The 22376-nt window shown below is 54.1% G+C and overlaps 15 protein-coding genes across 27 annotated transcripts; 7 read left to right on the top strand and 8 right to left on the bottom strand.

Annotated features, from left to right (window-relative positions):
• Positions 1-45: 45 nt before the first annotated feature.
• On the bottom strand, positions 46-1164 carry KVP18_004272 (uncharacterized protein; the record flags this gene model as incomplete). Its single annotated transcript, XM_067956743.1, has 1 exon — positions 46-1164. One exon carries the CDS (start codon positions 1162-1164, stop codon positions 46-48), a length of 1119 nt encoding a protein of 372 aa, XP_067805566.1.
• A 65-nt stretch (positions 1165-1229) lies between these two features.
• On the top strand, positions 1230-3239 carry KVP18_004260 (uncharacterized protein; the record flags this gene model as incomplete). Its single annotated transcript, XM_067956721.1, has 1 exon — positions 1230-3239. The coding sequence occupies one exon, from the start codon at positions 1230-1232 to the stop codon at positions 3237-3239; it is 2010 nt and encodes a 669-aa protein (XP_067805545.1).
• Positions 3240-3293: 54 nt separating this feature from the next.
• Positions 3294-4502, top strand: KVP18_004264 (uncharacterized protein; the record flags this gene model as incomplete). Its single annotated transcript, XM_067956729.1, has 1 exon — positions 3294-4502. The coding sequence occupies one exon, from the start codon at positions 3294-3296 to the stop codon at positions 4500-4502; it is 1209 nt and encodes a 402-aa protein (XP_067805553.1).
• Positions 4503-4586: 84 nt separating this feature from the next.
• KVP18_004275 (uncharacterized protein) lies at positions 4587-5277 on the bottom strand (the record flags this gene model as incomplete). Its single annotated transcript, XM_067956750.1, has 2 exons — positions 4587-5227; positions 5256-5277. 2 exons carry the CDS (start codon positions 5275-5277, stop codon positions 4587-4589), a joined length of 663 nt encoding a protein of 220 aa, XP_067805572.1.
• Positions 5278-5291: 14 nt separating this feature from the next.
• Positions 5292-6083, top strand: KVP18_004268 (uncharacterized protein; the record flags this gene model as incomplete). 2 transcript variants are annotated; one of them, XM_067956735.1, is made up of 1 exon in its annotated part: positions 5292-6083. In XM_067956735.1, the coding sequence occupies one exon, from the start codon at positions 5292-5294 to the stop codon at positions 6081-6083; it is 792 nt and encodes a 263-aa protein (XP_067805558.1). The 2 variants fall into 2 exon arrangements, with proteins under 2 accessions (XP_067805558.1, XP_067805559.1); XM_067956736.1 differs by having other exon boundaries at positions 5325-6083.
• A 159-nt stretch (positions 6084-6242) lies between these two features.
• KVP18_004263 (uncharacterized protein) lies at positions 6243-6689 on the top strand (the record flags this gene model as incomplete). The annotated part of the gene is made up of 1 exon (XM_067956728.1): positions 6243-6689. The coding sequence occupies one exon, from the start codon at positions 6243-6245 to the stop codon at positions 6687-6689; it is 447 nt and encodes a 148-aa protein (XP_067805552.1).
• Positions 6690-6693: 4 nt separating this feature from the next.
• On the bottom strand, positions 6694-8116 carry KVP18_004262 (uncharacterized protein; the record flags this gene model as incomplete). Of its 3 annotated transcripts, XM_067956726.1 has the most annotated exons (5): positions 6694-7011; positions 7042-7119; positions 7149-7341; positions 7370-7510; positions 7539-8116. In XM_067956726.1, the coding sequence occupies 5 exons, from the start codon at positions 8114-8116 to the stop codon at positions 6694-6696; spliced, it is 1308 nt and encodes a 435-aa protein (XP_067805550.1). The 3 variants fall into 3 exon arrangements, with proteins under 3 accessions (XP_067805550.1, XP_067805551.1, XP_067805549.1); XM_067956727.1 differs by lacking the exons at positions 7370-7510; positions 7539-8116 and having other exon boundaries at positions 7149-7280; XM_067956725.1 differs by lacking the exons at positions 6694-7011; positions 7042-7119; positions 7149-7341; positions 7370-7510 and having other exon boundaries at positions 7535-8116.
• Positions 8117-8178: 62 nt separating this feature from the next.
• On the bottom strand, positions 8179-8954 carry KVP18_004257 (uncharacterized protein; the record flags this gene model as incomplete). Its single annotated transcript, XM_067956716.1, has 2 exons — positions 8179-8783; positions 8813-8954. The coding sequence occupies 2 exons, from the start codon at positions 8952-8954 to the stop codon at positions 8179-8181; spliced, it is 747 nt and encodes a 248-aa protein (XP_067805540.1).
• A 24-nt stretch (positions 8955-8978) lies between these two features.
• On the top strand, positions 8979-10331 carry KVP18_004273 (uncharacterized protein; the record flags this gene model as incomplete). Of its 2 annotated transcripts, none has more annotated exons than XM_067956744.1 (1): positions 8979-10331. In XM_067956744.1, the coding sequence occupies one exon, from the start codon at positions 8979-8981 to the stop codon at positions 10329-10331; it is 1353 nt and encodes a 450-aa protein (XP_067805567.1). The 2 variants fall into 2 exon arrangements, with proteins under 2 accessions (XP_067805567.1, XP_067805568.1); XM_067956745.1 differs by having other exon boundaries at positions 9534-10331.
• Positions 10332-11125: 794 nt separating this feature from the next.
• KVP18_004256 (uncharacterized protein) lies at positions 11126-12546 on the bottom strand (the record flags this gene model as incomplete). Of its 3 annotated transcripts, XM_067956713.1 has the most annotated exons (2): positions 11126-11459; positions 11486-12546. In XM_067956713.1, 2 exons carry the CDS (start codon positions 12544-12546, stop codon positions 11126-11128), a joined length of 1395 nt encoding a protein of 464 aa, XP_067805537.1. The 3 variants fall into 3 exon arrangements, with proteins under 3 accessions (XP_067805537.1, XP_067805538.1, XP_067805539.1); XM_067956714.1 differs by lacking the exon at positions 11486-12546 and having other exon boundaries at positions 11126-11434; XM_067956715.1 differs by lacking the exon at positions 11126-11459 and having other exon boundaries at positions 11482-12546.
• Positions 12547-12602: 56 nt separating this feature from the next.
• On the bottom strand, positions 12603-15496 carry KVP18_004253 (uncharacterized protein; the record flags this gene model as incomplete). 3 transcript variants are annotated; one of them, XM_067956700.1, is made up of 4 exons in its annotated part: positions 12603-13732; positions 13773-13861; positions 13899-14844; positions 14872-15496. In XM_067956700.1, the coding sequence occupies 4 exons, from the start codon at positions 15494-15496 to the stop codon at positions 12603-12605; spliced, it is 2790 nt and encodes a 929-aa protein (XP_067805526.1). The 3 variants fall into 3 exon arrangements, with proteins under 3 accessions (XP_067805526.1, XP_067805528.1, XP_067805527.1); XM_067956702.1 differs by lacking the exons at positions 13773-13861; positions 14872-15496 and having other exon boundaries at positions 12603-13767; positions 13899-14770; XM_067956701.1 differs by lacking the exons at positions 12603-13732; positions 13773-13861; positions 13899-14844 and having other exon boundaries at positions 14855-15496.
• A 117-nt stretch (positions 15497-15613) lies between these two features.
• On the top strand, positions 15614-16375 carry KVP18_004267 (uncharacterized protein; the record flags this gene model as incomplete). 2 transcript variants are annotated; one of them, XM_067956734.1, is made up of 4 exons in its annotated part: positions 15614-15658; positions 15687-15804; positions 15837-16206; positions 16246-16375. In XM_067956734.1, 4 exons carry the CDS (start codon positions 15614-15616, stop codon positions 16373-16375), a joined length of 663 nt encoding a protein of 220 aa, XP_067805557.1. The 2 variants fall into 2 exon arrangements, with proteins under 2 accessions (XP_067805557.1, XP_067805556.1); XM_067956733.1 differs by lacking the exons at positions 15614-15658; positions 15687-15804; positions 16246-16375 and having other exon boundaries at positions 15992-16210.
• Positions 16376-16510: 135 nt separating this feature from the next.
• KVP18_004266 (uncharacterized protein) lies at positions 16511-17191 on the bottom strand (the record flags this gene model as incomplete). Its single annotated transcript, XM_067956732.1, has 1 exon — positions 16511-17191. The coding sequence occupies one exon, from the start codon at positions 17189-17191 to the stop codon at positions 16511-16513; it is 681 nt and encodes a 226-aa protein (XP_067805555.1).
• A 141-nt stretch (positions 17192-17332) lies between these two features.
• On the bottom strand, positions 17333-18471 carry KVP18_004271 (uncharacterized protein; the record flags this gene model as incomplete). Of its 2 annotated transcripts, XM_067956742.1 has the most annotated exons (2): positions 17333-17739; positions 17772-18471. In XM_067956742.1, the coding sequence occupies 2 exons, from the start codon at positions 18469-18471 to the stop codon at positions 17333-17335; spliced, it is 1107 nt and encodes a 368-aa protein (XP_067805565.1). The 2 variants fall into 2 exon arrangements, with proteins under 2 accessions (XP_067805565.1, XP_067805564.1); XM_067956741.1 differs by having other exon boundaries at positions 17404-18471.
• Positions 18472-18664: 193 nt separating this feature from the next.
• KVP18_004269 (uncharacterized protein) lies at positions 18665-22169 on the top strand (the record flags this gene model as incomplete). Of its 3 annotated transcripts, XM_067956739.1 has the most annotated exons (5): positions 18665-18710; positions 18738-18828; positions 18856-19361; positions 19419-19763; positions 19792-22169. In XM_067956739.1, 5 exons carry the CDS (start codon positions 18665-18667, stop codon positions 22167-22169), a joined length of 3366 nt encoding a protein of 1121 aa, XP_067805562.1. The 3 variants fall into 3 exon arrangements, with proteins under 3 accessions (XP_067805562.1, XP_067805561.1, XP_067805560.1); XM_067956738.1 differs by lacking the exons at positions 18665-18710; positions 18738-18828; positions 19419-19763; positions 19792-22169 and having other exon boundaries at positions 18989-19372; XM_067956737.1 differs by lacking the exons at positions 18665-18710; positions 18738-18828; positions 18856-19361; positions 19419-19763 and having other exon boundaries at positions 19812-22169.
• Positions 22170-22376: the final 207 nt, after the last annotated feature.

Genomic DNA, 22376 nt, shown 5'->3' with positions numbered 1-22376 from the left:
ATCATTCAAGAACTTTGCGAATCTACACGGCTGGATCTCAAGCGGCTACGAACTTTCGACTGCAGGCGCCTCCTCTGGTATAGACGAACTTTCGACTGCAGGCGACTCCTCTGGTATGGACGAACTATCGACTGCAGGCGCCTCCTCTGGTATGGACTCACTTGAGTTGGCTGGAGATGCAGTCGTTGACTCACTTGAGTTGGCTGGAGACGCAGTCGAGGGCTCCTCGGCGGCGGGAGCTGCCCCCAAGAATTCTTCGTTAAGTTTCACCTCTCCAGCCTTTCCAGCAGGCTCTACAGAGAAATGCTGCCTGATCTGCTTATGCGTCAGGAGACTCCCCTTTAGCCTCTCCGTGGCTTTATGAAGCCGTTCCTCCGCCGCTTGCGCAACCCGATCGCACGGGAGAATCGTGGGGCACACAGTTTGATCACACGCCTGTAGCTGTGCTTGTTTCCGCTGTAAGCACTGCTCCTCCACTCGGAGTCGTTGCTGCTCTTCATCCTCCATATCCTTGTGCTTTTCGGTCTCCAACTGCGCGTCCTGCTCGCTCTTTTCGTCGAGCGCGTTCTCGGCCTCAGAAAGTGCATTCTCGGTTTCCTTCTCAGCGGTCTGTTCAGCCATCTTACTCGCTTCCTCGCCGTCAGATTCCAACACCTCTTCGGCTCTTTTGTCAGCGCCATTCTCCACGCTCGTCTCGGATTTCTCTGCATCCTTTAGGGCGTCGGCGTGGGCAGCCTCGGAGGAACGAATTGAGTCCTCAAAATCATCTTCTTGGTCACTCTTCGACTTCATGCCCAACGCGTCGTGCATTTCATGCTTTTTCTTAATGGCGTCCGACGCCTTGTCGCTACCATCGCGTTCTCCCTCGGATTTGGCCTGCTCTTCCCTATCCTGGTTCTCTTCCTCGTCCTGCTTTATCTCAGCCTTCTCCGCCTCATGTAGCTTAGCCATCGCTTCACTCTTCAGTAGGAACGGATTATCCGCTGGATTCTCCATGGTCTCCTTGACCTGCCGCTTCCCCAGGTCCTCATCGATTTTTTGCTCTAAAGCCTCCACATCTGATGTCAGTCGGCCGAAGTTCTTTTCAGGCTTGACCTCTTTTACTGACGGTTCCACAGACACCTGTGCTGTTACAATCACTGTGAGTATCAAACAAATCCTCATGGCCGGCAATTTTTTTTCCCACGGACCAGCCACTAAAGCCCCTAAAATCTCACAATTCTGCTGAGATGGGTAACATCGCGTCCACCACGGCTTACAACGTCCCTGTAAGCGGTACTGCCGTTTCGGAGCGTTCCAATCTGTACCGTTCGTGTTTCAACCCCAATACATTGGTCGAAACTCTAGACGCGAAATCTATCAGCAACCTCTGGGACCTGTTCCAGTACAGCATGCGATCTCACGCCAACAAACCGTTTTTGGGAGTGCGACGGATGACGAAGGATGGAGCTTTCTCATCGGAGTACACGTGGTCGACACGCCGCCAGTTTGAAGAGCGGGTTTTGAACTTCGGTAGTGGCCTATTGGACTTGGGACTGGCTCCGATCCTTAATTTCGACGACAATGAATACGTCCCTGCGAAACGATTGCGACCTGTGGGCATATATTCCAAGAACAGAGAAGAGTGGTTCATTGCTGAGTACGCAGCAGCAGCTTTCGGGTTAGTGCTGATTCCTCTGTACGACACGCTAGGCACCGAGGCGGTTGAGTACATCATCAACCAAACCCAAATGACCACGATCATCGTGCTCCCTGAGGGACTGCGAAGTCTGGTTGCCGTCGCTGGTAATTGCCCATCGTTGAAGAACGTAGTAGTCTTTGACAGGGAAGACATCGATGTCGTCTGCCCCAGTGTTTCAAACGAGGCACAGTCTGCTAACCTCAGTCTCAGTGGCTTCAGCGCGATCGAAGCGCACGGCGAGAGAAATCGGCAAGCCACTTTGCGTCAGCAGCCTGGGGATGTTTGGACTTTGTGCTACACCTCTGGCACGACTAGCAGACCCAAGGGAGTTATACTAACCCAGCAAAGCATTGTGTCGACTGTATCCGCTGGAATCATGGGACATATGGCTGCCCCTTCTATCGAGATTTCTTCCGATGATGTCCACCTCTCCTACCTTCCACTCGCACATGTATTTGAGAGAGTTATCGCCACCATGATCCTGAGCATTGGAGGCAGCATCGGGCTGTACACCGGTGAGACTGCGAGAATCTTCGAGGACGTGCAGGTGCTCTCTCCAACGCTGTTCATCTCGGTGCCACGTGTGTATTCGAAGATGATTGATAAGGTGACCTTGACGCTGGAGCAGAAGTCGAGCTCAGTGCAGTACTTGTTCAACGCCGCTGTTGAGACGAAGCTAGGACAATTTCGGAAAACTGGCGAAGTCTCACATCGATTCCTTGACAAACTCATCTTCAACAAGATGAAGACTATGATGGGAGGTCGTCTACGGTTTATGCTCAGCGGCGGTGCGCCTATGGACTCCAACGTTCTCGAGAAGATTCAGGTCATCTTTGGTGTTCCTGTGTGCGAAGGTTACGGCATGACGGAAACGATGGGCGCATCGTTCATGGCGCTGCCAGGTGATCGCCTTACTGGCCATGTCGGCTGCTGCCAACCTTGCATCGAGTTCTGCTTGGAATCGGTGCCCGACATGAACTACCACGCAGATAAGAAGGCCGGAGAACTGCTTATTCGAGGGCCTTCCGTATGTCAAGGCTACTTTCGAAACGCTGCTGAAACAGAGGCTTCCTTCACCAGTGACGGGTTTATGAGGACTGGAGACATCGTAAAGATTCTATCGAACGGTGCCATCAAGATTGTTGACCGAAAGAAAAATATTTTCAAGCTGTCCCAAGGAGAGTATGTCGCTCCAGAGAAAATTGAGCAGGTGTACATGAAGGCAGGTCTCGTAGGCCAGGTGTTCGTGCATGGCTACTCCACCAGCCCACACCTGATCGCACTCGTGCTCCCGGACGACGATTTTGTTAGGGAGTGGCGAGCCAAGGGTGGGGATACGTCTACTGCTGCGTTGCATGAGGCTGTTCGCTCTCAAATGGAATGTCAAGCTGCTGAAGCCAAGCTGAAAGGGTTCGAGAAGGTGAAGAAAATCCACTTCATCTCGGAGCCCTTTTCCACTGAGAACGGACTGATGACGCCTACGTTTAAGTTCAAGCGGCACGCCATCAAGGAACACTACGCGGATGCCATCAATGCCTTGTTCTCTCAGTTGGCTTAATGCTGCTCCCGTGTATGAAAAATTTGATGTTGTAGTCCGCACACGACTGTAAAAATGCTGATTAAGATGGCGCGATTCCGGCCTGTGGCACGCATGCCCGAAGATATGATGGCCACCGCCGAGGCGGTGGACATCAACACATACAGGGCGCAGAAGGCAGCCCTCGGAATTGACTCTGACAGCGAGACGTCGAGTGCTCACGATGTGGAGAACGTATCCGAGGCTCCCAAGATATCGGAGGCAGAGTTTTACCGTCAGATGGAAAGCTTTAGCGCCGCGCCTGCTCGGATAATAACAGCTCCGTCGGGGGAAGGCCAGCGCGCACGGGGCCGCGCTGTGCAGCTTCAGCTGGACGCCATGTCTGCTTTACTGGAAAGCAACATCAGCATACACCATCCTTTTAGCGAGGTGAACTCCTTACCTTCTCGCCCCGTGTTTCAAGTGTTGGCACGGGACATTTCGAAGAAGGGAGCCAAGCAGGCCGAGCAGATTGGAAGTTTGGTACACAAGCTTGAACGTCACATCCTCAGACTGATGGTCCGTTTGCGAAGAGTCCAGCGATCTCTCGTGAGCCGCCAGTCCGAGGTTCTCTCCGTCGTGGCCGCGAAGGACAACAGTGACTTCATGGGCTTCTCACCGGACGACTTGGAGAGTCCTGAGGAGCGCCTAGCGCGGAAAGCCAGGTGGCAGGCGTCAAGCACAGATCAAGCGGCGTGGGACGAGGTTGACTCGGTGCCAAAACGAGTCTCAGTGTGGTGCGTTCAAGCACTGGACAAAGCGAAGACTGAGAAGGAGGTGGTGGTTAATCAGGCATCGTTCAAGGCGCTGAATCAAAGCTACAAGCTCCAAATCAGACAGGCGGTGTTGGAGAACTATGAACGGTTTATAATCGACCGATCCCGACCCTCACAAGCGCCTCCAGTGGTGGGATCCAAATTAGTGATCATCAGTGACAACCTGTCCGGTTCGTCTTTTAAACAGGAACTGTACTGTGATGACGCTCTGTACGTCCAGCTGCTCAAGGACTCTGTTAACGGGCTTTGCTCCCTTAAACGCAGCCATAGGGCGGTACAGGAACTCAAGCGTTTTAATGGACTTTCCAAATCCGCGAAGAAAATCGACCACCAACACAGACGTCGCTCCCGCAAGAAGATGGTGCCGACAGAGACCATTCCAGCCCTAGACAGCTTCGTGTCCGCCGTGCCCGCCCAAGAGATGGACGAGGACGTGGTGAAATCTTTGATGCTGTCGATTTTCTCTTGACGATTCATTTGTTACGCATTTTAATAGGGTTCGAGGACGTGGTAAGACCTCTGATGCCGTCGATTTCTCTTGACGATTCATTTGTTACGCACAACAAGATGGTTCTGCTGAGGCGTCCTGTTGTTTCAAGTTAATACCGCCCTGCGCCGTTGACCAGCCATTCGCAGAAGAGGCGAGTTGCACTCCAGACTGTGAGCTGGATCTAGGTACGGTCGCCCTCGTACGCTTGTTGTAGATCTCCTGCAGCAGGTGTTCAAAGCAGTGCTTGACGTTGTAGTCCGAGATTGCTGACGTTTCAGCAAACAGAAGGCTGTGCTTCTGCGCAAACTGCACTCCAGTCTCGTAAAGCACCTCACGACCGCTAGGATCCCGGTCCACCAAATCCACTTTGTTGCCTACTAGCATCACGACGATGTCCGGCTCTGCGTTCATGCGTAGTTCCTCCAGCCACTGGGAAACCTTCACGAAGGTGTCTTTCTTGGTGATGTCGTAGACGAGTAGTGCGCCCACAGCACGACGGTAGTGGGCGGAGGTGATGGACCTGTATCGCTCCTGCCCCGCCGTGTCCCAGATCTGGGCTCTGACGGTGCCGCCAACAGCCAGAGGAACGGTTCTGGTCGCGAATTCCACACCAATCGTAGCCGATGGTGTCTTTGGCAACGTGCCCTTAATATACCTGGAGAGTAGGTGAGTCTTGCCTACAGTGGCCTCTCCAACAAGGATAACTGAGTGAGGGGCAGGCTCAACGCTCACTTTTATAGGACAACTCCGACATCGAAAATTCGAATAATGCTCTCACTCGGTTTCATCGGAGGTGGTAAGATGTGCCAAGCCTTGGCGAAAGGGTTCGTGGCGGCCGGTCTGTATAAGGCCGCTGACGTCCTCGTGTCAGACCCCGTCACGGGGGAAGAACTCACTGCGTTTGGATTCGATCACACCACTGACAACGGCGCAGTGCTTGACCGTGATGTGGTTTTTCTGGCTGTGAAGCCTCAGTACGTCCACGAGGCGCTGCGCTCACTCGTCGTAAGCAAACCCCTGCTTATTGTGTCGATTGTGATGGGACTCTCAATCGCGGAGATCAGAAGTTTGTTCGGAAACAACGACCTGGTGAGGGTGGTGCGGACGATGCCCAACACTCCAGCACTTGTCAACTGCTCGGCCTCAGCGTTTGCGGCGTCTGACAACGCTAGCCCTGAGGACGTCGCCTTCGTGAAGACCCTGTTGCAAAGCGTGGGAATCGCACACAGCATTCCTGAACGACTCATCGATGCAGCCACGGGAGTCTCGGGGTCCGGGCCGGCCTGGGTGTACACGGTAATTGAGGCAATGGCCGACGCCGGTGTCATCCATGGCCTCCCCCGAGATATCTCTGTTCAGCTGGCTGCCCAAACAGTCAAGGGTGCCGCCGAGATGGTTTTGTCCACCGGCCGACATACAGGGCAGCTCAGAGACGACGTCTGCAGCCCTGGAGGCAGCACTATCGCAGGTGTCCAGGCCTATGAAGAGAAGGGCCTACGGTCAGCAGTCATAGCAGCCTGCAGCGCGTCAACGCTCAAGGCACAATCCATGTCGCCGTGAACTGCATGTCATGGCAGCCTGCAGCGCGTCAACGCTCAAGGCATGTCGCCATGAACTGCATGTGTAGTATTAACCATGTGCACAACAACTACTTGGGCCCAAGATGTGTGTTGAAGCCATCTACGTTTTGTGTACATTTTATGTCACACAAAAAGTATCATGGTTAGTGTGTGGTGTGACGTGAACCGGAGTTGCTATCGTGTTCAGTGGTCTACCGGGCAAAAGAATCGTCAAAGTCGATCCTTTTCCTTTAATGACAACGGAAAGGAGAATGCGGCGGAGCAGGCGACGGTATTCGCAGAGAAACTACGACAAGACTTGAGCCGGCTAGAGTGGAGGCGACCCATGCCAGCGGAGCCAGCGAACTTCACTGACCTTTTGGGAAGCACTAAGGATTTAGTCAACAGCTCAAACGGCCGGTCCACAGCACACGACGACCCTGATGTGTCGTGGACTCTACGATCCGCCAGGCTTGGGCTGCTCGCAGTCCTCTCGGCCTTAGACAAGCCAGCTGTTTCGCCCAGCACTCTGGAAATTTGCCGTGGGCAGCTATTCGGAGTCGCGCACCTATTAGAGGAGCTGTCTCGGAGCTCCCTGAACCAATGACATGCTAGCACGCGTTTTCGCGTTGGACATCCTGAAGAGATGACGCCGTCTCCAGCCGGAGGAGTTGAGAGTTTAGGTACTCGACAAGCTCCGTCTGGCTTTTCTGCCAAGTCTCCAGCTCCTTGTTCCTTTGATGCAGCTGGCTTTTGGAAGCCACCTCCATCGAGATATCCTGTTGCAGCTTGGAGTTGTGCCTGTATGCACGAGCAAGCTCGTCCTTCATGTTCTGGAAGCTCTCCTTGTGACCCTTCAGAATAATCTCAGACTCAGTTACTTTGCCGCACTTCTCCCTTAGCTTCGTCTTCAACTCACGGTTGTGGTGCTGGAATAAGCATAACAGCACCTATCTCACCTTCAGTTGCAAACAGACGCTCCTAGACTGGGTCAACTCTGAGTGCAGCGCCTCAAATCTGCTCGCTACTGCGGAAGGCTGTGAATAATAACACCTTGATTGCTCACCTCCATACGCTGATCATACACTCCAGACCCGTCACCAATGAGGGCAGTAATCGCTCTCAGCTGGTGATCCTTCTCCTCCAGCTTCTTCGAGACGGCTTCCATCTGCCCCAATAGGCTCTCGTTCGCGCCCATCTTCTGTTCACAGGCCGCAACCTCAGCTAGCAACCCGTCACGCTCGGCGGTGACCTTGAGGCTGCGTTGTCGCTGCCTAAAAACCTCACAGGGTTTGGTCGTGAGACCGAAGCTGCGACTGCAGCGACTCCAGTTGGCACTGGAATGTTTGTTGTGTGGAGACCAGCTGCTCCTTAGTCGTCTGCTCGGATGTTGATGACTGTCGTTGCATTTCCCTAATGCTCCTTTCACTGGGTTACCTCCTGGCAAGACTCCTACTGCTGTTCCCGGGCCTCCCTGAGACTGCCTTCCAGCGAGGCAGCCTCGCTAAGAGCCCTGTCTCGCGCTTCGTTGGCGTCCTCCAGCTGTCGCTGTAGTACGGTGCAGGTCGATTTTAGTTGAACCATCTTGGCCGCTAAGTGCTTCCGTAGGACAGGCTCGTCAGCCCGATGCAGATTAAGCACTAGATGCGTAAGCTCTCGGAATTGGTTCCTTTCGAGGATTTGGAGTTGGGCGTCCATACCGCGAAGGGAAGCATGAGCCGCTAGTCTTCCGTCGATGCAGGACCGCAGCATTTCGACTAGTTTCTTTGGAAAGGACTCGAAGTTAACCAGAAGGCGTTGATTCTCCTTCATGTCGCTGTATACCATGGCGTCTACATTCAGAGAATATAGCAGGAAGACGTCCTTGTCGTTACTGATGGTCAGCTTGAAGCCGGAGCACAAATACTCGCCACCATTGGCTCTTAGTTCCACCAGCAGAGCGCTCTTCTTAGCAGACCCGTCCTCCTCAACAGTGACGGGGACCGTTTCCGAAAAAAGGCATCGGCCATCCTGGTCGGATGGAAGGTTAGACATGCAATTTAGAAATTCCCGGAAGCGAGTTTAAATGAATTAACTGCGAAAAAAAGAAAATTGGCTTATCGTGTCCGTGGACCCAGAAACTGATACTGCACAGACCCGTCCTCAGACTCCGTCTTCCGCACTCGCCGGTGGTTGCGTTTCCAGCCCATGAGTTCGGACTTCAGCTTCAGTTGTCGCTGGACCTTTGACACAGTGGTTAGGCGAGTATCAATGCTTTCGGCCCTTTGGGTCTCTGCTTCCATGTGCTGTTGTGCCGCCGCTCCAAGGTCTCGCTGCTCTGCGTCGGCTCGGGAGTTTGGAAGGGAGCTCTGCTCCAATCGTCGCCGTCGTCGGATGCGATTCACGAGATCGTCCAGGTCATCGCCCTCTAGTTCTGACTCCGAGGATGGTTCTGCGTCCGCATCAGAGAAGACTATGTGAGTTGTGGGGCCTGAGGAGGCCATATTCTCCCGCGTTCGCTGTCGCTGAGCCAGAAGCGTGTTTCTCTTGGCGTCCACGAACTTGGCGTCTGCTACTGCCGCCCAGGCAACCTTGTCGTGAGTGTCTTTGTCATTGAAGACGTCTTCACGGAGGCGCATCTTTCCGTTAATGAGAACGCGGGAATCCATCTGGGGTGTGTACTCGTCTGGGTTGGCGAAGTACGCCTGGTCGCGGAGCTTGCCTGAGTGAAACCGTCAGTTAGTGACCTACCAATGCGCGCTTGCTCCTTCTTGTAGTGGTCAGTTCGTTGTTTGTAGTCTCGCTTCTTCTCTAAAAGCTTTCCTTTCAGAAAGGCCGGTGCTCGTCGCTCCTGGAATGACTTGGTCCGAAGGAGATTGCTGCCTCGGCCCATTATTCGTCTATTCCGACATTTCGGATGATCTCGTACAGATTTCTTCACGAAACAGCGGCAAGCGATCGTACTGTCGGTGTCCCTGGTGTCAGTGCCGTGACCCTGTCCGAGCTGAAGAATCTTATAGCGCGACAGGACGGACTGGATTCCAAGCTCTTTCGATTTATTGACCTCGTCATCTTCGAAAACGGGGCGCAGCTAGACGAAGGCCAATCCGTAACTGTCGGGTCCAGTGTGGTGGTGGAGCGCCGACGGCTCAAGGACGTGGGCACGATCGTCCAGTCAGCGCAGATGGAGCTGCAGACTGCGTCTGGCACGTCAGAGTTTGGCAAAGTCGTGCCTTCCGAGTGCATCTGCGTGATGTGCAGCCGGCCATTGTCAGACCCGGTGATTATCAGATGCACAAATTTATCGCTGAAGCTGTGTAGAGGGGCATCTGTGTGTCGGGCGTGCGTTGATGCACACTTTACTGCTCAGGCACAAGCAACCGACTATGATGGCGTGCAGAGGTGTCCGTTATGTGCGGCGCGGGTGCGGAACGTCATCGCAAACAAGGCACTTGCGAAAATACTCGAGAGCATGGACTTTGCTACCTATCAGATCCCCAAGGAGGAGACGAAGGAAGGAGTTGTCAAGTCGGAGAACGGCGTTCAGGTGCCGGTGCTGCCAGATGCTTCCTACGCCGTCGTTGTTGAGGAGGTTTGTCTTGACCCTATGAAGGCGACAGAATACGTCCTTACGGAGGAGGACGTAGCTTTGTTGAAGTCAATGGAGGTCGTCTCACTGGTCATCCCGTTTTTTCCGACCAGCGCTGACTTGGCACCAGTGCTGCAGTCTGGGCTGGTTACGCTTCAGTGCCGGTTTCTCGAGCATCGGGTGTCCGTCAAGGGTCCTGCGTTCCTGCTCCTGATGACTGCGACTGGCGGGAAGACTTCATTTTCTATTGCCGGTCTCTGCAAGGCTTCACTCACTTCGGAGCCCAATCAGTATCAGCTCACCTGGGTAGAGCGATATACCCCTCCTGTAATGCTTCCAATCAGATCCCAGCCATTTGTAGGGATTCTGACACCGCTGTTCGGCGCTACCTCTGTGCAGGTGGCGGATGTGGACCCTGAACTTCTCTCTGCGGTTCTGAGCAAAATCCGATCCAGTCAGGCCTCCACCGCATCTGCGCCCATTGACTTTGACGCCTACGAAGAGGCCATCCCTCCCCCACCGCCGAACTCCCCACCCACTTATATCACGCGACACGTTGAATTGGGGAATGACGAGCAGCCCTACGCGCTCTACGTAGCAGGGCATGTGCCGTTCCTGTCACGAGAGGAGTTTGAGGCGGTGAAGGCACTTCAGGTGGCAACCAAAGCCGTCAAAAGTTAGTGCGGGATGTGAAGCATTGTTCATCGGTAGCTATCGATTGGGGTCACACCGCTGTACTCCGGCGTGATTCCGGTGTATAAGAAGTCCAAGGTCACGAGAGGCGTCAAATCTTCCGCACTGAGTAGACCATGCTCAAACATTTTAGGCAGTGTCCGTTGTCGTCTTTTTCCTTTCTTTGCAATCTTTTCAGGCTTAGATCGGGCTTCTCTGTATGCTTGTCGTTGAAACAGATCCTCTGGGCTTCTCAAAGATGTGCGTGGCGGGACGGGCAGATTGCTGCAGCCCAGGGGCTCGTGCTCTGCTTTGCAGGAAGGGTGCAACGCTTCCAGCGTCCTTTTGCGTTTGCGTGCTGTGTTGAGGGTTCTTTCGGAACCTCGAGGTGTGTTCAGTGTCTTGTGTTCGGAACCCCGAGCAGTGGTGTTCAGTGTCTTGTGTTCGGAACCCCGAGCAGTGGTGTTCAGGGTTTTGTGTTCGGAACCCCTGGCGGTTCTTGCGCCTGCCACGGATATTCCACCTGGAACTCCGTCGTCGTCTGATCCGAATGTCGAGGTCTCGCTGGTAGAACTTGACGAAGACTCTGACTCCTGATTTTCGTAGGCCGCTCGCTGGACGATCCGTAACACAGCGCGAGCATGAGCCTGTCGTTGGGCGAGAACGTTATCGGGGACTGGCTTCAGTTTTCTGCGCCTCGAGTCCCGCTTTCCCGCGCGAATCCAACTCTGAATGATGGAGATCTGCTCCGTGAAGACATATGGACTAGACTTCGTTCTTTGTGTGTAAGAGAGGCCCAACACTCACTTTGGTTGGGAATCTTTGTCTGCATCCTTGATTGCGTCTCTCTCTGCAAAGAGTTTCGGGTCTGGGAGGAGCACGCCATCTGGGTAGAGCCGCACAATTGTAGGTGGGAAGTAGGCATGAGTCGGCCTCCCAAGATCAAGGGTGTCGTCAATCCGAAAGAGATCTTTCTTACCTATCCGGTACGGCTCTAGGCGAGCCCGAGGGATAGAATTAAGTCTGACCACCCACTCCGGTACGGAGCCCATAGGGTTGAGCAGTAAGCCACTGACGTCTTGTTGAAGGAGGAGCCGGCGTCTGAACTCCATACGATCAACGTACTCGGGAATGGGTCTGTTGTCGCTATCCCTGAGGCTCACCGAACTACCAAGGCAGTAGTGTCGCTGGCGACGCTGCCAATTGCGAGGTTGGATCCCAATTCAGGCTGAGATCTGGAAACAGAGATGGTTGAGTGTACTTCAGACCTGGATCCCGATTTGCTCTTGTCAAGGTCACCCGATTGCATCGTTGAAGCAACTCCAGACGTCTTGTCCTTGGCAACGACCGCATAGGAACTCCCAGACACATCGACAGACCTGGTGCTGCTCCTGCCAACTGACCCTGGAGCCGCTCTGGAGCCGAGACTAGACCGAGGAGTTTGCAGGCCTGTCGTTCGCACCTCAGACGGCCGGTCACTTGACCTGCTGTCCGTAAAGACGTCCTGAGGTTGGGGGTTGTGCATAAGAATTTGGTACTTGCGGGGTTGAAAAAGATCATCTGGGCGGCGTAGAATCCACTCTGACAGATTTTTCTTTTGCACTCTCCTTTCCCAGTACGCAGCAGGGACTGCCTGCATGTCGCCATGGCGCGTCTTCACTGAGAACACGGACTTCCCATCCGACTCCATATGGCTAAGCCTGCGTTCCACTTCCTCTTCGATGCTGAGTTTCGGCGGAAGCTTGAAACTCTCGGTCGTCTCCTCTTCGGATTCGGGCGGCCGCGCCACAGTCTTCGACGACTCTGACACGGGAGCCTGGGGAGCCAACCTCACGTCTACGACAGGCGCTACGGAAGTTGATGAGCCCTCCACCTTCGAGATAGCCGCCTCCTCTATTGAGATAGCCGCCTCCTTTATTGAGGTAGCCGCTTCCTCTGTTTTTGAGGTGGCCGTTTCCTCTATCTTCGAGGTTGCCATATCCTCTATGTTGGGTGTCGCAAAGTCATCAGACACGACGTGAGACAGGACTGTTTCCCCCTTCTCATGGTCGCTCACAGCTGCCTTGGACGATGACGAGTCCGACGCCTGTCTGTCGACCTCTTCCTCCCCCTCCTGAGCCGCCATGACCTCCTCGACAAGTTCATCATGATTGAAGAGCGAATCTGACGGCTCTATAACGTCTGCTGCGTCCTGCTTTGCTCCCAAGGGGTTCGACCGAATCATTTAAGAGATTTCGTGAGACTCATATAGACTAAGGGTTTAATAATGTTGGGTCAGCTTCACGCCTCTAGGAGCTTGCAAAAAGCAGCCCTTACTTCTGGCACTCCACACCGTATAGCCAACTTCATTACGATTCCGTGCGAGTCAGTGGAGCCGACAACGGCCTTCAGCAGAACCTTCTCATCAGTCCCCATGACGCAGCCCGCCAGCGACACAGACGTCATTGCTACGGTGGGGTCGACGATGTCGGAGAGGTCACAGGGTGCGAGCTGAACGGTGTGGATGAGGTTGGTCACAGCTTCTTGCAAACTGCTGAACTGCTGTCCAAACGACAGCTTCAGGGTCTCTTCAGGATAATGCTCCGACTCCTTCCACGCGCTTCTGAACACTCCAGGTCTATAAGGAGTGCTGGCGATGAAGTCAGTGACATTCAAACGGAAGGGGTTCACAGGGAAATCATCCTCGAACTCATCATTAGGCTCGATCACGGTGTACGCAAGAGAGCACCGCAGAGAGACCTCGACGAGAGGCCCGTCCGACAACCGAAGCAGCGCGAAGCACGACACTGCCGAGTCAAATCCACAATCACGTACGGCAGGCACGGCACCAACCACAGCGATGGAATCCGCAGGTGTTCGCTGCACGGTCACATCCGCAGTGATGTTGCGTAAGAGCTGATCTTCAAGAGTGTTGGTCACCTGGAACTCGAGCAAGAGGTAGCTTCGGTTCTCGAAAAAGTGCTTGAAAACCTGCACTCGGTACTCAGACTCAGCCTCTGTGACGTCCACGGGAGGGCCCGTGCTCAGAAGGCGTCCCAGAGCTGACACCCCCCCGGGCAGCACTAGGTCCAGATTCAGTTCGTCTAGAAGCGACACCACTCCAAGCGATTCCTCCACTTCACCCACTGGGAGATGCAGCACTGCAGCTGTGAGCTGCGAGGTGTCCTCTGCTGGCGTCGCTTCCGACTGGGGTGTAGGGAGGTCCTCAAGGTTGATGACGCCGAGCGCGTCCAGGGCGCCTTGCTCATAGAGACTGTTCAGGTGGGCCACCAGCTTGTCAACGGAACAGCCTACGTCCGTCTCTAAGGCGTCCGCGATGCTAGCTGTCGTGGAGGTCTCGTCGGAGTCATGCCGCGCGCAGGTCTGGAGATAGATGCGCGAGACGGAGCGTACCTCATCATCGACATCGACTGGAAAGGGTAAAACGCCATTCTCTACAAGCCCACTCACGTAAAGTCGTCTCGAGGAGGACAAGCAGATCTTCCCTTAACGAGGGGCACTCATCGGCCACGTTGGCCAACGCAGAGACGGCCGAAACTCTGGGAGATATGAACCTGTTCAGCAGGCATCCCTTACCTGACTATGGCGTTCTCGAGAATAAGCCTGTTGTAGATGAACCTGACGACCTGACCTGGGTTCTCCAGCTGCGGCGCAAGTCGCCCGAGATATGAGACGATACGTGCGCAGAGAATCGCAGACTCGCAATCTTCGATGAACTCGGAGAGCGCTGCGACGGCGAGGCCGCGACAGGCTGGAATGTCCTCCGAAAGACGCATCAGGGACTCAGCAATGGCAGTCTTCACCTTGGTGCTGCTCTCCTCACGCAAATGCGCAGAGAGGAAGTTGAGGATCAAACGCTGTTTGGCAGGGTACTGGACCGCGAGCTCATGGACAACAGCCACTATGTCAGCCTTGAAGGGGTCGCTGACTTCTGTGATCACTGTCTGAATGTGCTTCAGGAGGCGTTCTAAATTAGACTCCTGTGAGGTTTTCAGCAGCGTGAAGAGGGCCAGCGTTCCAACTGTACGGTTAGAATCGTTCAACAAGCCTTCGATATCCGTCACGATCGACATGACGCATGAGGGCCGATGCTGCGCAAGTTGACTTATCTTCCGGATCGCAGCGAATTTAGCGGGGGTCTTCGGGTGAGACAATAGGGAGTTCAGCGTTTGGACCACCGTTTTCAGAAAGATGAAATCGCGAAGCTTTCCAGTGGTCTCGCTGGTCTCATCGAGAATTGCGAGATCCACAAGACATTTCGCCGCCTCCAGTTTGACCATTGCCGAACCGTTTTTGAGGCGGTTTTCTAGGAAGGGGAGGAACTGCTTATCGACTGCGGAATCGTCACGAGCGGAATGTAATATCTTGGCGACGAGTCCAATGAGAGAGACCTGAGCAGCGTCCTCCAGCGTCCGTACCAGCCCGACAGAGTCCACAAGCAGCTTCATCAGAGCCAATCGATCAGTCCGTTTCAGGCTGTAGAGCACAGACAGAGCGTGAAACTGCACGGTGGAGTTGGGGTCTGTGGAAGGTCACCCTATACACTTACTGGTCATCCCTTCATTGATTTCGTTAGCCCACCGCTTGACTATGTCTGGGTTCGTCCGGAGCAGCCGATGAGCATACACCAGAGCTGCGGACCGTACGAAGGGATTGCGATCCACCAGAGCCGCCTTGATGTGCCGTTCCATCTGCTGAGCGACAGAGGAGTCAAAGACGAAGGAAAGACAGCGGATTGCGTTGCCTCGGTAGACATCTTTGGGACAGTTCATGTCCTTCACCAGCGACGACGTGATGATGAAAACCTCGCTCTCGTCCGTAGGCAGCGTCTTGATCACTAGGAACAACAGTCGCCTCATCAACGCGTGGTTGCTCTGGAAGAGCTGCGTCAGCGAAAAGAACAGCTGGGTAACCTCTGACTGCGAGAACGTCTGACCAGTACACAGCAAATACAGGATCTTCACCAGGACTGTGCAGCACTGGCTCTCGTCCGGCTTGGTATCCTTGAAGCACCGAGTCTCCAGCAGTACGCTCGCAGGGTCGGCGCTCACGAACTCATTCACAGAAACGGCCTTAGACTCGCGCTGGAAAACGTTAGATGTGTGGACTAGAGGGGAACTCACAGTCACCTCGCGCATCACCTGCCCGAGCTTGTGTCGAACCTCCTTCAGCATCCTTTATATTAAGAATTTTTGTTTTCTCCTTTGTCTAGCACAGGGTGAGTAATCTCTTGGCACACAACACACCAACACTCACACTGATGAATGCCATCCAAATTGAGATTTTCCACGATGGACGTTCTGATGCCGAAGAAGGCCGAGCATCGTCAACGCGCCGTAGGTGACGCCGACGATGCTCATGCAGCACTGCAATCCGCTGAGCGATGGGGCCCTAGAGTATCCGACGTCCCCGGATCACGTTGACTGGTCAGTCCATTTCCCTCAACTTGCAGGGAAAGACGGCAGCGAGCTATCGTTAAACAGTAGGGAAGACGGCAGCTTTCCGAATCTTCAGCGTTCAACTTCCCGACGAAGTACAGCTGCACCGCTGAGTCGGCCTCTGTGAACGGACGGGAATGCCCACAGGTGACGCGTGTCGATCTGGGATGCGGGTATGGAGGTCTTACTGTGGCGTTGGCTCAGATTTATCCGAATGAGCTCGTTCTGGGCATGGAGATCCGTGAGAAGGTCACCGAGTACGTGGGGAAGCGCATACGCGCTCTTCGAGAGCAGAATCCAGGACAGTTCCGCAACTGCTCCGTCATCCGCCAAAACGCAATGAAGTTTCTTCCAAACTACTTCCGAAAAGGGCAACTGAGGAGCCTGTTCTTCTGCTTCCCCGACCCTCACTTCAAGACTAAAAACTGGCGGAGGCGAATAGTGAAGTAAGTCCCTGCTGCGTTTACGCGCGTCATCTATTGCAGCCGGCCTCTGCTAACCCTCTACTCCTACTGTCTGGAAGAAGGTGGCCGGATTTACACCATCACTGACGTGCGAGCGCTGCATGACTGGATGGTGAGTCGACGTTGTATATCAAACAGGTTTCAAGTATGACGTCGCACCCTCATTTCCGACAGGTGGTCGTGGACGAGGCCGACCCCGTAGTAGTGGCGGTGCGGCTATCTACCGAGGAGGGCAAGAAAGTGGCAAGAATCCAAGGCGAAACATGGCTCACGATCTTCGAAAAGTTCACTTGTTCTGGTTAAATTGAATGTTGTACGACCCTGTCTGCGCGTCTTGCTGCACCTCAAAGTTGTCCATAGACAGTCCAACCTTACCAAGAGCCCAATTCCCAAAACCTTTAAGTTTGTCCAACATTTCCGCCTTATCCGCTTCGAATTGTAGGTGAGCCTCCTTGTCCACGAGTTTTTTAACCTCGCTGTAGGACATAGCTACCGACTGGTCTAAATCGATTGCCTGGTTGAGGTCTTGCTGCGCTTCGACCCACTTTTTCCGCTGCATATGAACTCGCATTCGGCGGAGATAAGCTTTGGAGTAGGCGGGATTCAACGTAAGCGCCTCGCCAAGATCGAAAACCGCACCATCCAAATCGTCCTTCTGCATGGACACGGCAGCTCTGTTGGCGAAAAGCACCGAGGCGAGCCCACTGTCTGACTCTGGACAGCAGTCGAGGGCTCCCGAGTACAGGCGGTAGGCTTCGGCCAGATCGCCAGCCTTGAATAGCTCGTTAGCCTGCAGCTTCAGCCTTGCCGCTTCCTCTGAATCCTCCAGTACGTAGCGACTCAGATGGGCGCTGTAAATGAGATTCTCCGCGTCGTCTGGGTCGTAGAATTCCTCAACCGTTTCATTCTTGGCGGTTTCTGGCGACTCAACCGGGATCAGACAAGGCACTCGGGGTTCCAACAACATTAATTCGAATTTCCACTGCAACTTCTGTGGGACTCGAGGACGGCGAGTGTGAAAGCTCCATCGTTAACGGTCGAACGAGCGCTGTCAGGAATCAGAAAGGCGACGCCGATTTCCACACCCGTTAACTTTTAAAAGGCCCCGCTAATACGGGTTGCTTCTCTGATTCCTCGTCTTGTAGGCAGCGTAGCCGTCGTCATAGGAAGCGGTAGGCGTCAGCGATGAGCTTCCGCTGTTGGGTGCGATATATGTGCTAGGCGGTGCATACGCGTTCGGTGGAACGTAAGGCGCCACGTAAGGGGCATACTCCGCGGATGTGTAGGTCGGGGATTGGCTGTACCCCGAGGTTGGCGGCACGCTTCCGTATGCGGTGTTGAAAGGTGGGGCGCTGCTGTAGCCTGCAGTGTTCGAGGGCTGGGTCGAGCTGTAAGGTTGCCCTCCTGTAACGGGCATGCCTCCTGCAGGGTACGTCCCGGGTGGACTCCCATAGGACGCATGTCCTGTCTGTTGACCCTCTTTGGGGTATGGACAGTAGTAATACGGGTAGCCATCTGTAGGATTATGAGATGCGAGAATGACCTACAGTATACGTCATGAGTCGTGGAATAGGCTCTCGCAGGTCCGAGGCCCTTTCGAGATTGAATGCTATACTCTAAAATGCCAATGTCCCACTTTTTTCGGCTCTCAGCCGGGCGGATGTCCACTTTGTCGTTGGCAGTCACCATGTGCACTCGCGACTGCAACACCGCACGAGCTGCCTCATCCGTTGAAAACACAACGAACCCGAAGCCCTTCGCTCTGCCGGTTACGGCATCACGGACAATAGTAGTCTGTTCTACAGGCCCGAACCGCGAAAAGTAACTCTCGAGCGTGGATTCCTCCAGTACGGGATTGATGCCGCCGACGAATATCTTTCTCGCTAAACTGACTCCCTCGTGCTCCATGCGTCGGACTTGCACGGGCCTTCCACGAATGGAGTGTCTGTCCTGACGAAGCACGCTGGCAGCGGCCTCCGCCGTCTTCATCTCTACAAATCCGAACCCCCGATGCCGTTGCGTCCGCGGATCCACAATGATTTTCACGTTGTCCACATCCCCAAATTCGCGGAACAGATCCTCTAAATCCCGGTCCCACGCGTCCGCCGGAATACCTCCGACAAAGAACTTGCGCTCGTCGATGGTTGAGCTCTCCGACGTGGAGACAGGTCTGTTGAGCTGTGCCGGCGCTGATATGACAGCCGCCTGGGAATCGGCATATGTCGTTTCCTCCCATTCGTGCTCCATTCAAACGAATATTCCTATTTTTTTTCGATTGTCTCTTGCTCATGTGGTGCTGTCCACGTCAAAACTGTCTCGTTACAGATCTGTCGTCTTTCAAACCAAGTCAAGCGTGCCCCTGCGCTCTTGGGGATGTTAGTCTGCTCTCAGCGTGTTTAAAATTCCCTAAATCAGCAATCAGTCACGCGCTTTTTCGACCATGAAGGTCGAGATCAAGCTCTGGTCCCTACACGACAGATTAGGCCGTGGGTGGAAGTTGGAGCGTCATGCAGACATGCAAACATTCGTATGTGCTGAGTCAGTGAAGGCCTGCCACGGAGTATGCCCAGGGATGACTATTCCGTCCCCTGACCATATTAGCCGGTAGGTCCGTGATACATAAATATACAGTGCACAAAAAAGGTGGAAGCTATTCTCCCATGGGACAGAGATTGTAGCAGTGGATGACAGGGCAATTCACACTCTGGCGCTACCTGCATGCGGCAGAGAAGACCCCCACCTTCACCCCTGCCCACTTAACAAAATGGTTTCCAGTACCGATCTGTACTTGGGCGATCCCTCGCCTCCAACCTTCGTCGATGCCATCCCGGCTTCGATGCGGTTCGAGGGGGTGTATGCCTTGACTTCCTGCCAGGAGGTACACTTTCTGCCACTCAACACTTCTGAGCCTCTATGTTCGGTTAAGCTCAGTCAGCGCTTGGGACATCAGGCTGTGGGCAGCCCCACATGTCTGTATGAGGTCTGCCCGAACTCGATTGTGGTTGGGTGGAACCACTACTATACGGAGCCGTCCCTCTGTGCTGCGGTGATTGACATCAGATCGCACACGAAGGAAACTCCTCTCTTTCTAGCAGCGTCTTCTCCTGTGACCCGCACTTGCCTGACAACTGAAAATCGTAAGCCGTGAATCGCGACATGTACTCATCTCTTCTCAGGCGAGTACTATTACGCAGCGTGCTTCACTCCCAACCCTTACGACACCAGACCGGTGACTGTTGCGTTGTGGGACCTGCGAATGACTCCCCATCCTGTGTTCGAGAAGGACTTAGGTACCGACATCCTTGATGCAGTCGTCAGACCATCAAGCGGACCGACGGCTATCGTTGCGACGAGGACGCGAGGGGTGAAAGCGGTTAAGGAGGACTACCTCGAAGGGCTACCGTGGTCTAATGCGTGGCAGCCTAAGATCCCGCTGCAGTCCGGCAACTTCACCCTCTCGGACACTGCTCTGACATTGGTCTTTGCTGATGCTCAGAGCGTACTGCATTGGGAGACATTTCTCAGGGAATCAGACCCTTGTAGGCGGCCAGGGTCCTTTATAATCAGACGACGTGGCTTCTACGCGAATGCCAGACAGCCTAGGCGTGTGGGAGGATAGGTACTTAATTTCCCCCGACCCCTACCCGCTGTGCTACACGCCCACTGCCTTTGGCGAAGGCAACATTTCTTACTCGAGCGCTGCCCCGGATGATATCCCACTTGCATCTCAGCCAGACGTCTTTGTTCCGCGCAGCACAGCTGGACCATGGGCAGGCTTGCCAGGCGGAGGTTACAGGGCACGAAGCGTCCCGCCTCGTACCAAGCCGCCCCCTTCATTGCAGTACATGCACGCCAGTCGTCTTAAAGACCTTGATAACTACAAAGCCAACTATAGAATTCGGGAGGAGGTGAAGGCCATCAACGCTAGCTTGAAACGAGTCGATATGGACGAGCCACCCTCGGATGAGACGCAAACTCGAAGACCGTTTCCATACAATCTAACCCGCTACAAGCGCTACGTAGGCCTCGAGAACGGCACCGGCATGGACTACATCATTCCTACGCTGCAGTTGGTCTACTATGTGACGCCGTTGCGTGATGCAATGGTGGGTCATACCTGCGAGACTGAACACTGCATACTATGTGAGCTGGGGTTCCTCTTTCACATGATGAACCTACAATCAGTCGAGGGTCTAGGCTACCCAGTACTTCCTTTGAACTTCGTACGCACACTCCGGGAAACTAAGGAAGCCCGTGTGCTCGGTCTGTTGCCCGAGACCGATCTGCGCATCGACACGAAACAGCGGAATCCGGATACTCTGCGGCCTCTGGAAGCCGAAAGAGCAGTCATTCGTTGCGGGTTGTTTTTTCAGTTCCTTCTTGACAGGATACACAAGGAGGCAATCACGGTGTCTGAGCAAGCCGGACTGATACCCAGTATATTCGGCGCCTCTAGATCTACCTCATTAACATGCATTCAGCATCGAGGCTCGAGCCAGCAGCAGTCCCAAACGGTCTTCGTGTGGAACCTGTCATGGAGCACTGTTCTGTCTAGGCTTCAGAAGTTCTCCGACGTGTTTGTGGAGCTTGTGGCATCGGGAATGTGCGAGTGTATATTCCTTGCGGCACGATGCGAATTGTGCAAAGAACCCTCCTCGACGCACTCTACAGTGAAGCAGATCGAGTCCCTCCCCAAGGTATTGGTCATGAATCTCAACTCCACGAAACCGGCATCTCACCTGTTCATTCGTCGACCCGGCTTCCTACCTTTGCGATTCACCATCCTTCCAGACAACTCAGTGGTTCGAGGAGAAGCCACAAATGGTACTGAGTATGTACTTCAAGCGGTGGCGTTCAACGTAGAAGGAGAGGACAACGGTGTGAGGGAAGGTCACCTAGTGCTGCATGTCAGGCTGCCCAACCTCCCAACCCCTGATGACGACTTCCCATCGTTGCAGACGTCCGTCGAGACCAGGTGTCCCATAGATAAGACCTGGTTCCAGTTTAATCACTACGTCGTCACGAAGGTGATGGAGTCTGACGTACTGGACTGTGCTCCTCTGTGGAAGTTTCCTGTTTATGTCGTTTACGCCAAAAAGGCGTTTGATGTTGTCAAGAGCAGCTCTCGTAGGTGTATTTTCAGGAAAGACACTCCAGGTCCCGTAAAGCCTGTGGTTTCGGCTCGCCACATCCTTCATGAAGCCAACTTAGCTGTGAACGCCCGCAGGGCAACCTTCGTCCCCTTAACTGAGGAGGAAATTTTGAAACTAACAGAGGGCTCCGGCATGACCGTCGCACTGGATGCTGAGTTTGTTGAGATGTCACACGCCAGCACGGCACATGGCGCTGACGGCCTCGACGATGGCGATGACAACGCTGTCCTGTTGCACTCATTGGCTCGGCTGAGCGTCATTCGTGGCGATGAAGGCGAACGGTACTCGCTGCCTATACTGGACCACTTTGTGATTCACCGGCACGCACCGTCAGACTACTTGACCCAGTACTCCGGCTTGGTGCCTGGCGACTTGGAGCCCATTACGAGTCAGCATCACCTGGCAACAAAAAAAGACGTCTACTTGAAACTGCGATTCCTTGTGGACCACGGGTGCATCTTCGTGGGACACGGCTTACAACAAGATTTCCGAATCATCAATCTGGTGGTTCCGAAGGAACAGGTGATTGACACTGTGGACCTCTTCCGCAAACCGGGCGAGCGGCTGGTAAGTCTTAAATTCCTGGCTGCGTTCCTACTCAAACAGAGCATCCAGACCTACATCCACGATAGCATCGAGGACGCACGAACAGCCTTGGAGCTCTACAGGTTCTACAGGCGCAACACAGCACAGATGCCTAGAATACTGGAGTCTTTGTACTCTTGTGGGTATGACGTGGGGTGGCTTCCAGACAAGGCCATTGACCGAGAGTTGCCTCAGTTTGAAGTTTGAGCGGTGGTCCATGCGGTGTTTTTAGACGCGACAGTAACGTGCATTGTACAGCATCGAAATATACCTCAACAGTTCTACCTGAAAAATATTTCACGGACAACGGAAACGGACAAGGGTGGTCACTATGTGACCGGATTGGAACGACAGGTCCTCTTTGGGACCTTCTTAAGCTCCCGCATAGCGGTTTACAGCTTTGGCGCCCTCAGC

The sequence above is a fragment of a genome (genome assembly GCF_019968955.1).
Source record: "MAG: Porospora cf. gigantea A chromosome Unknown PgA_NODE_94_length_42038_cov_346.862, whole genome shotgun sequence".
In the NCBI taxonomy this organism is placed as follows: Eukaryota; Apicomplexa; class Conoidasida; order Eugregarinorida; family Porosporidae; genus Porospora; species Porospora cf. gigantea A.
Note: the sequence above shows the minus strand (reverse complement) of the source record. Positions and strands in the feature narration are given on the sequence as shown.